General features: G+C 34.2%; 1 protein-coding gene across 2 annotated transcripts in view; it reads left to right on the top strand.

Moving 5' to 3' along the window:
* Nucleotides 1-11,494, top strand: part of Cgas (cyclic GMP-AMP synthase) — a 69,762-nt gene that overhangs the window by 11,230 nt on the left and 47,038 nt on the right. The window contains exons 4-5 of one of the 2 annotated variants that reach the window (XM_027928343.2): nt 844-946; nt 2,109-3,266. In XM_027928343.2, the coding sequence (XP_027784144.2) occupies nt 844-946; nt 2,109-2,460 (455 nt within the window). In that variant the 3' untranslated portion in view covers nt 2,461-3,266. Of the gene's footprint in view, nt 1-843; nt 947-2,108; nt 3,267-11,494 lie in introns of those variants that run through there. The other variant, XM_071613916.1, reaches the window with a different exon arrangement.

Consider the following 11,494-nt stretch of genomic DNA (forward strand, 5'->3'; position numbering starts at 1 on the left):
TTTTATTAGCTATATTTTCTGCATCTCCTGAGAGGATGATGTGATGTTTCTCCTCTATTCTGTTAATATGATAGATTTTATCTATTGATTTTTCTAATTATAAACCAGTCATGCATTACTGATATAAAAACAACTAGGAACCAGAATGATTAGAGTTTAAGAAAGCAAGCCAGTGGCACACATCTGTAACCTCAGCGGCTTGGGAGGCTAAGGCAGGAGGATTACAAGTACAAAGCCAGCCTTAGTAACTTAGTGAGACAAACAACTTGACAAGACACTGTCTTAAAATTTAAAAAAAAAAATTTAAAAGGGTTGAGGATGTTGCTCAGTGGTTAGGCACCCCTGGGTTCAATTCTCCTGTACCAAAAAGTAATTAAATAAAAGAGCAAGCCATGGTAAGACTCAGGGAATGTCGTTCTACTCTTACACAAACTCTCACAAAGAATAGAAAGAAAATATTTCCCAATTCATTTTATATTAATACCCAAACTTGCAAGGATGATACAAAAAACTGAATCAGTTGATTCAAATTACTATTGAAACAAAATATTAACAAAACTGAATTTGGCATTATATCAATAAGCAATACGTGTTACCTTGGCTAACTATATTAAGTCCCTACTTCTTCCTGGACCCTCCCACTTTTTTCCCATTTAGGTCCATTTCTTGGCTTCACTGCCTTTATTTTAATGTATAATTAAATTATATGTTTGTTCACTTCTTTTGGTCTTTCTCTAGATTTCTTCAGAATAATATATTAATAGAGAAACACTTAAATATCATGTTTTCTAGATTTGAATGCTCTTGATAAAGTGCTTTTCTGTTTTTCTTTTTGAAATTAAGAAGAGACATGGCGGCTCTCTTTCTCTCACATTGAAAAAGACATTTTGAACAACCATGGACAATCTAAAACATGTTGTGAAACTGATGGAGTTAAATGTTGCAGGTAATTTCCTTATTTTGTTAAATGGCAGATTGTATGTGATATGTTTAGTTTTTTGCTGACTCTGTAGCTCACATCTAAAAATGATCATTGAGTTGGGGGCCAGGGAAGGGCTTGGTGACCTGGGGAAAGTGTAAGCATATTAATGCCATGTAATAGGAGGAGGCAGAGGGTTACTCTTATTGGATACTAGTGCTTGCTTTGGAATAGTTTGACTGCATTGAAAGCTAGGAACTGACTGGCCAAACTTGAAATCATGCTAAATAGATAGTTATTTCTCTTTAGCATACATACCATAAAAAACTGAGATGGAAAAAGAATTGTTCATGTGAGTTTCTAAAGTTGATCAGTTAAAGGTCATGAATGAGAAAACCTCAAATGATGAATGGCCAACATTCAGGCACAGAGGTTCTTTAAAGCCTTATATGCAGACTTTGAAGCAAGCATTTGGGAAAGTATATTGTTGACATGGCTAAGTAATTTTATAATATTAACTTTTGTCATCTCCTAAATAATTGAATAAGTATTTATAAATATTTACAATCAGGGGCTGGGGTTCTGGCTCAGCGGTAGAGCGCCCGCCTCACATGTGTGAGACCCTGGGTTCGATCCTCAGCACTACATAAAAATAAATAAACAAAATAAAGATAAATATTTACAATCCAGCAAAATAAAATAATTTTATAAAAATCAAAACAAAAGTTTTATAGATTCCGAAGGAATAGAAGAGTCATATAAATATCTGTCAGTTCTACATAGTTGAATTAATTCTGTGTGTGTGTGTGTGTGTGTGTGTGTGTGTGTGTATTACTGGAGATTGAACTTTAGAACCTTGTACATGCCAGGCAAATGCTCTACCACTGAGCCACATCCTCAGCCCTAGTTGAATTAACAATGATAGAAGAAAATGTCTAAGCTAGGATTGGAGAAGAGAGAAGAAATATGTGCTTTTGAAACTTCAAAGCATATATTTGACTCTTTTTTTTTTTGGGCAAAGCATATATTTGAAAATATAATCAGGCTTAAGGTGACTATATTACATTTAATTATATTAATATATCTTTACTGTTTAAATATGTTTTTTTCTGTAAGATTCTGAGGTCCTTTGTGAAATAAACAAGTTGTAAATAAATAAAAGTAAATAGCTTTCATTTTTATTTGACAGGAAAGATTGTTTAAAACTAATGAAATACCTTTTGGAACAGCTGAAAAAAAAGTTTGAAGACCGAAAAGAACTGGATAAATTCTGCTCTTATCATGTAAAAACTGCCTTCCTGCATGTATGTACCAAGGATCCACAGGATAGTCAGTGGCACCCCAAAAATCTAGTAGTCTGCTTTGATAACTGTGTGGCATTCTTTCTTGAGTGTCTTAGGGCAGAACAACTTGAGCATTATTTTATTCCTGTAGTCAATCTATTCTCTCGAAACCACATTGACAAAATAAGTAAAGAATTTTTGTGCAAAGAAATTGAATATGAAAGAAACAATGGATTTCCAATTTTTAATGAATTTTGAAATTTTATTTTAAGAAAAAACAAGAATCAAAGTGACTGTAGTAATTGGGATTGCCCAACAATGATTGTCTAGAATGAATGTAATTAATTATTCATTCTCAGTTTGTCATAAATGACCCTAATATAAAGGGTTGTAGATAAAGTGTGAAGGATTGACAATCCTAGAAAAGAGATTAGATAAGAAATGAAAAGCAAAACAAGTATTTAAAGTCTAACGGCTTTACCAGACTAGGCACTGTGGTAAATACTTATAATGCCAGCTACTTAGGAGACTGAGGCAGGAGGAACACAGGAGCTCAGGGCCAGCCTGGGCAACTTGGGAGACCCTGTCTCAAATAATAAATAATAAAATTAAATGAAGAAATAAAAACTTTATCAGATTGGAAAGTGGAAAAGGAATAAAATATATATCATCCACAATTAAATTCATCAAGCACTTATTGAATACCAGTTCTTACCTAGCACAGGTATGTGGAAGGTTGTGAGAAACAGTGGTAAAAATGATCATTGCTTCCATAAAATTGGTGGGCTTTGTTCAACTTAAAATATTTTGGGGACTTTGGGGATGTGGTTTTTACCTTGTGTGCAGGAGGCCCTGAGTTTGATCCCCATCACCACACACAAAAATACTTGTGTGTGTGTGTGTGTGTGTGTGTGTACACACATTACTGTATTTGGAAGCAATTTCTGGTCTGGTCCTATATGCTAGGATAAGAAAGAAGAAAATGAAAAACTAAGTTTTATTTTGTCTGTATATATCTCAGTAAATACATAACCATATAGGAAAATGTAGGATATTTCACTACATATGGCCAAGTATAAAACTTATTTTCTTTTATTTATTTTTATTTTCAGTAATACTTTTCTGTGTTTCTGAATGGGTAATACATATATTACCAAACTCAGAGAAAGGGGTGTGGGGCAAAACATATATTCAAGTAGCACTCAACCTAGAGGCACTGATGTTCAACTTTTTCTGTTGGTACATTTTATACATTATCTGGTTTATCTTTTTCTCATTGTTTTGTAGTTCTTTGTGTTTTGGATACTTATCCTTTGCTGTTTATGTAACATATAACTTCTATATGTGGGTTGTCTCCCATCTTTTTTCTTATCTTTTAGTAAACAAGGCTTTAAATTTTTGTGTAGTTGAATTTGTCAGTTGTGTTTATGGTTTGTGCTTTATACTTAACAACCTACTGTGTTTGAACGTACTAAGAGGAATGGCAAACAAGCAAAAAAATTCAAGCTATATTTAACATCATAAAAAATGTACAGAAAAAAAGAAAAGTATATGTGGCCCTGGGTTCAAGCTCCAGTACACATACACAAACACAAAAGAGAGAGAAGGAGAAAGGAAAAAAAAATCATAGTCTGATTTGAGAATATTGTTGAGTTTCAATTATTTGCAAAATTGTCATATGACAATTGACTATTCATCTTCTACTAACTATATTAACCTTCTCCATATTATGATTATCACTATATGGGGAAGATAGGACAGCTGGCTGAGTGGTTGTAAAGTGATAATGTGGTAGATGGACAACAGATTGAATTAGTTTCCTGTTGTTGTGTAACACGTTACCACAAGTTTAGTGGCTTAAAACAATGTATGTTCATTATTTCAAAGTTTCTGTGGGTCAGGATTCTGACTCTGCTCAGGGTCTCATGAAGCTATAATTAGGGTACTAGCTGGGACTGTGGCAGCATCTGAGACAGGAGAAAGAGCCACTCATGTTGGCAGAATTTGTAGCACTGAGGGCTTTAATTTCTGCTGTCAGCTGCAGGTTGCCCATGTTCCTTACCACCTGAGCCTCTCAACATAGGCAGTCCATGATAGTAACTTAATTCTTCAAAGCTGTCATCTAACTAAATTTTCTATTATCTTAACCCTTCTTTGTAGTTTCCAGCTTTTTTTGTCATTCTGTATTGCAATCTGGATTCTTTTCTATCTTCCAGTTCTTAGTTATTCTTTGCCTGGCATGGTGGCACATGCCTGTAATCAGTAGGCTGAGGTAGGAGGATCCCAAGTTCAAGGCCAGCCTGGACATCTTAGCAAGACTGTCTCAAAATAAAATATAAAGAGAGCTAGGGATAAAATTTAGGCCTTAAGTAGGCCTGAGTTCAATCCCTGGTCCAAAAAATAATAATTAATAAAGAAATGATTCATAAATTTTAGTTGGCCTGTCATTCTGGGCAGCATGATGAAACTTGTGTCATCCTGCTCTGTCCCGGGCCAACCTACTCCATTTTTCATGGGACATGAATCATCCCTTTGTCTAGAATATCTATGCAGTATATGCCACCCCTCCAATAGTCACATAGCTTTCTTAGTTATCACATCAATTGTAATGTTATCAATACTTGTGTTTAAGTAACCCTCATTTTATTTAATAATGATTACAAAGTGCAAGAATAGTGATGCTTGTAATTTGGACACACAAAAGCGAAGCTGTGAAGTGTTTTTGTTTTGTTTTGTTTTTTGGTACTGGGGATTGAACTTGGGCATTCAACCACTGAGCCACATCCCCAGCCCTATTTTGTATTTTACTTAGAGACAGGGTTTCACCAAGTTGCTTACTTAGTGCCTTGCCATTACTGAGGCTGGCTTTGAACTTGCAATCTTCCTGCGTCCAGCCTCCCAAGCCACTGGGATTACAAGCATGTGCCACCTTGCCTGGCTATGAAATGCTATTTTAAGCCTAAAGGTCTCTATGAGAAAAGAAAAAAATTATACATGAAGGTTGCTAAGATCTACAGTAAGAACAAATCATCTGTGAAATTGCATGGAAAAAATCATGCTGGTTTTGCTGTTGCACCTAAAAATGCAAAGGTATGGCCACAGTGCATAATAAGTGATTAGTTAAGATGGGAAAGACATTATTAAATTGTGATGGAAGGCATGAACAGAAAATGTGTTTCAAGTGATGGCAACATTTATAACAGAAAGCATTATTCCTATAAAATGACCTCAGTAAAGGACCCCTGAAACAAGCAGCACCAAGCTATTTACTTGCAAGGAAAGGGTTATTAGATAGATTCAGGAATAGATTTGGACTGAAAAATAATTACTGGAGAGGCTGAATCTGTCAGTAAAGAAAATGCTGCCACATTTCAGACAGCGTTGAAGTTGATCAAGAAGAAAGGAAACCATCCCAAACAAGTCTTTAGTAGTACTATTTCTCGTTATTGTTGCTCATCTCTTCTTGTGCCTATGATTAAATTTAATCACAGGTATATACAGGGTTCAGTTTTATTTAGTTGTAGTTACCTGAGGGTCTTTGGATGCATCCCCTTCAAATAAGTGGTACATGCAAATGCCCAAATTCACAGGGTATATAAGCACAATGAAAGTATCAATTCCAATTATTATTCAGCCACTCATTTATCCAGAGGCAATTACCATTACCTTCTTGTATCACATTCTGAGGATATGCTTATATTTTACGGAGTTAAATTAACATTCTTCACTTTAGCTTTATAGAATGAATTGGAAAACTCAACTTTTAAAAATTTTTGTTAAAAATTGAACCAGGGTTTCTTTACCACTAAGCTACACCTTCAGTCCTTTTTATTTTTTGCTAAGTTGCTGAAGCGTCTGACCTCAGACTTGCAATCCTCATGTCTCAGCCTCCTGAGTAGCTAGGGTTAACAGCGTGCACCACCATGCCTGGGAGAAACTCATCTTTTTGAATGTTCTATCTAGCACATAGGAATGTATCCTCTTATTGAAGGTCCTTGATTGCCTTTTATGTTTGTTTTGTCTTGATTCAGTTAAACTTCCTCAGTAAATTGTGGTAATTAAGAAATCACAAAATGATCGATTCGAAGAATTTTCATATTTGTTGGCAATAATTATGCTCAGTGTTCTTATCATTTGATGCTTTTAAGCCCCCAATTCCTAGACTTAACCAGAAACTTGTGTACTTGATCGGTCTTACTGAAGAATCAGCTGTTATGGGGCTGAGGTTGTGGCTCAGTGGTACAGCACTCCCCTACCATGGATGAGGCACTGGGTTTGATCCTCAGCCCCACATAAAAATTAATAAAGATAAAGATATTGTGTCCACGTACAATTAAAAAATATTTTTTAAAAAACCAGCTGTTATGTTTTCACTGATTTGTCTCCTAAGTTATTCATTTGTTAATTTTATTTCCTTTTCTCTTAAGTTCTTGTTAATCTTACTAACACCAGGAAACTCATGACTTGAGTGAATAATTTGTAATGAAGGCCTAAACTAATTATACACAAATATAATTATAAATGCACAAATTCTAGAAATTAATAAATATATATTAACTTATGTATGGAGGAAAAGATAACATAAAAGTATAAGGGAAAATATAATTAATGTGATCAAGGAATGTTTATGGAAATGCCATTTGACTTTCTGGGATGTTAACATACATAGATGGGCTAAAATAAAGATAACAGGTTGTTTCATATTTTTGGTCTCAAACAATTCATTTGCTTGATTCATATTTCCAAATAAGTATAATCATTTAAGAAAAGCATATGTGCCAAGCATGGTGGAGCAAGCCTGGGAGACGGAGGCAGGAGGATCTCAAGTTCAAAGCCAGCGACAGCAACTTAGAAAGGTCCAGAGCAACTTAGCAAGACGTTGTCTCAAAATATAAAAAGGGCTGGGTATGTGACAATGCTTAAGCACCCCTGGGTTTAATCCTTAGTACCAAAAAGAAAAGGAAAAAACCCCACACAAATAAAATACTACTTACAAATACAAAATTAAGGTACTACACAGAGAGACAAAGTTCAACTTGTCCTTTTTATCACAGAAATCAACATTTATTTTGTTAACAGTTATCTTTTTTACTGTCACAACATCTGAACAAGAACTCTTTAAAGACTGACCTTACAACATTACAGAGAATTTTTCAAAGTCTTTTTAATAAAAATATTTTAAATAAAGGAAAACCTTCTGCATCATCCTTTATAAATATCCATGAAAAAAATTTCAACTCAAGTTTAAATACTTTTGATTTTATTAAAGAAAGTATAAAATATTGAAATCTACATTTTTTTTTGCAGTACTGGGGGTTTTGGGATTCTACATTTTTAAACACTATTATGTTAAGAATCAGCTGTCTCTTCATACTACTGGACGTTTCAATACTTCTTTTCATCTCGAATAACGTATTTCTAAAATATCTTGAATTCTGAAAAGTAAACAGAGAAAAAAATATAAATTACTATTCCCAACATTGTTTTTAAAGTTTAATTGTGATGAAATGTACATAAAATTTACTATTTTAACCATTTTTGTGTGCAGTTCAGTAGTGTTTGTATTGTCATACAACAAATCTCCAGAACATTTCATCTTAAAAAACTGAAATTCTGTACCCATTAAATAATAACTCTTGCTTTTCCTGCAACCCCACCAGTCTTTGATAACCACCATTTTGCTTTGTTTCTACTATTTTAGATATAAGCGGGTACACCTTTTTGTGACTGTTTTATTTTACTTAGCATAATAGCTCTAAGGCTCATCCATTTGGTTTCTGGACTTGCTCGCCAACACTTGTCATTTTTTTTCCTCATTGTTCTTTTGTTATTTTAACTTTCTCTAGTGATATAGAGAGCATTTTTTTCATATGGTTATTTTCCATTTGTATATTATCTTTGGATAAATACATATTTATTTTCCCATTTTCTCACTAGGTTTTATGTTTTTGTTGAGTCGTACCAGTTCTTTTGGATGTTAACTCCTAGTCAGATGTGATCTGAAAATATTTTCTCCAATTGCATAGGCTGCCTTTTCATTTTATGTCTTATTGTGCACAAATGTTACACCCAAGAAATTACTAACAAACCCAATGTCAAGTTTTTCCTGTTTTTCTCTCCTAGGAGTTTCATAGTTTGGGTCTTAACATTTTAGGTTTTTAATCCATCTTGTGTTAATTATTGTATGTTGTAACTTAAGGCTCCATGTTCTTTCTTTTGGAATGTGGTTCTACAATTTTTTTCAGCAACATTTGTTGAGGGGACTGCCCTTGCCCTATTGAGTAGTCTTCTTTTTTTTTTAATTAGTTGCTCAAAACATTACAATGATCTTGACATATCATAAATCATATATTTGATTCAAATGGGGTATGAATTCTTATTTTTCCCACGTGTACAGATTGCAGGATCACATTGGTTATACAGCCACGTTTATACATGCTGCCATACAAGTGTCTGTTGTATTCTGTTGCCCTTCCTATCCCCTTCCTATTCCCCCTCCCTATTGAGTGGTCTTGATGCATGGTTGAAAATCAACTGATAATACAAGGTTTTAAATTATTTAAGGGTATATTTTTGGGTTGTATATTCTATATTATTGATATATATCTATTATGCTAATATCACTGTTTTAATTACTATAGCTTTATAAAATTACATGAGGAAGTGAGTACTCCAACTATCTATTTTTAAATTTCTGGGACAATGTCTCCCTTTTCTGCCTAGGCTGGGCTTGAACTCATAATCCTCCAGCTTCTTCCTCCTAAGTCCTGAACTAGGTGTGTGTACCTGGCCAATTACATTGTCTCAAAATTGTTTTGGTACTTAGGGGTCCTTTGAGATCCCATATTAATTTTAGGATAAAATTTTTCTTTTGTTTTTTGTACCAGGGATTGAACCCAGCAGTGCTTATCCATCAAGCCACATCCTTAGCTCTTTGCTGTATTTTATTAAGAGACAGGGTCTCACTGAGTTTCTCAGGGCCTCAATAAGTTGCTGAAGCTGGGCTTGAAATGGTCCTCCTGCCTCAGCCTCCAGAGTCACTGGGATTATAGGCATCCACAACCACGCCCGGCAACTTTTTCCATTTTGGAAAAAAAAAAAAGCCATTGGGATTTTGATAGAAATTGTTCGGTATCTGTAGATTGCTTTGGGTAGTATAGACATCTTAAGAATAAACAGCAGAACAGGATCAAAGATTATGTCTGATACATAAAGGAAAATAAGAAATTATTTGTAAAATAATTCTTCCTAGAAAAATACTTCATCCTCAAAAAGTTGAGGTGTTATAAGGAGTCTAGCATGTGCAAGGGCCTGGGTTAAATTCCCAGTACCCTACAAAAATAAAAAAACAACCAACTTTTACCAACTTTGAAGTGTTGCCTAAATTTTCATAATTCTTATGTGATTATCAGCATTTTTTCCTCAGAACATTTGTAAAATATTTTTGCTTGACCAGTGAGACAAGTATTTTGCCAGGATCATTACATTTACATAAACAGCAGAGCAGGATCTAAGATTATGTCTGATACATAAAGGAAAATAAGAAATTATTTGTAAAATAATTTACAAATTACATTTACATATAGTCTTAGTAGTAGTGTTTCCAGAAATACTATACATATTAAAATAAATACTGTGGTTTACAGACAGGGTTACCATTCTATTTAACTTCTGGTTTTCAGAGTACATGTACTTGGTTTATTTTTGAATGTTTTATTCTTTACTACCACTATAAAACGGAATCATTTTCTTAAATTCTTGGTTTATTATTTGTACATTTCAGAAATGCAACTAATTTATTAAGTCTACATTCTACAACTTGCCAGATTTTTGTGGAATGTTTAGGACTTTCTACATCTAAGCTCATGTATTCTGTAAAGATACCCCTTTTTCCAGTTGAGGTCCTTGCATTTTCTTGCCTCCTTGCTCCAGCTAGAATTCCCAGAACTATGGTGAATGGAAGTAGTGACAGCCTGCTTGTTATAGTCCTTTGTTTTTACCACAGACTTAAAAATTTGTCGTTTACATGTACATGACAGTAGAGTGTTTTGATGTATTTTACATACATGGAGTATAACTTATTCTAATTAGAACCCATTCTTTTAGTATTTTTTTTTAGTTATACATTACAGTAGAAGATGTTTTGACATATCATACATATAATGTATAACTTCACATTTAGAATCCCATTCTTTTTTTTTTTTTTTAAAGAGAGAGAGAGAATTTTTTAATATTTATTTTTTAGTTTTCGGCGGACACAACATCTTTGTATGTGGTGCTGAGGATCGAACCTAGGCTGCATGCATGCCAGGCGACCTTGCTACCGCTTGAACCACATCCCCAGCCCTAGAATCCTGTTCTTGTAGTTGCACCTGATGTGGATTTCACTAGTGGTATATTAATATGTGAATATAGAAAATTTTATCTTTTCTATTGCCATCTCCACTCCCTTCCCATCATTCCTGGTTTTCTAATCCAGTGAACTTCTATTCTTCCCCCCACGGACCATTTTTATGGCTTTATTATATTCAGGTTGTTTCCTTCTGTTTTTAGTTTTCATCGTGATCATTGTTAATGTATTTATCAAATTATTCTTCTATGTCAATTTAAATAGCCACTTGTCATGTTGTTTCCCCCCTTTTATTAATGTTGGAATATTTGATTTCTGTACACTGAGCAATGTGTGCATTACAGGAATAAATCCCACCTGGTTATGGAATTAATCTTTTTAAAGTACTACTGAATCATTTAGCTATTATTTTGAGTCTTCAGTATTCAGGGATATTATTCTGTGGTGTTAGTGTTTGGCCTTAGTGTCAGGGTGATAAGGGCCCCATAGAGGGGGATTGAAAATGGAGGTTGAGGGGATTAATGTTGATTTTTAAATGTCTGCCAGAATTCAGTGAGGCCATCTAATTCTAGGTTTTCCTTTGTGGGGAAGTTTTAACACTGATTCAACCTTCTTACTAGTTATAGTTCTGTTCTGATTTTTTTTTATGATTTAATCTTAGGTTATTCTTGGTTAATATTTTCAAACAAAAGTAAAACCGGGTACAAGCCAGGATCTGTGGCATATGAAGCATGTACTCTCAGGCGCTTGGGAGGTGAGGCAGGAAGACTACCTGAGCCCTGGAGTTGGGAGGCCACTCTGGGTACACAATGAGTTTGATAAAACGAAAAAACAAACTAGATGCCAACACTGGTAATTGTGATTTTATGCAAAACCTATATTAAAATGTTAAAAAAATGAGGATACTTTAAACATTATTTCTGAGCTTTGCTCTATTTTCTC

This window comes from Marmota flaviventris, chromosome 6 (assembly GCF_047511675.1).
Source record: "Marmota flaviventris isolate mMarFla1 chromosome 6, mMarFla1.hap1, whole genome shotgun sequence".
Lineage (NCBI taxonomy): Eukaryota > Metazoa > Chordata > Mammalia > Rodentia > Sciuridae > Marmota > Marmota flaviventris.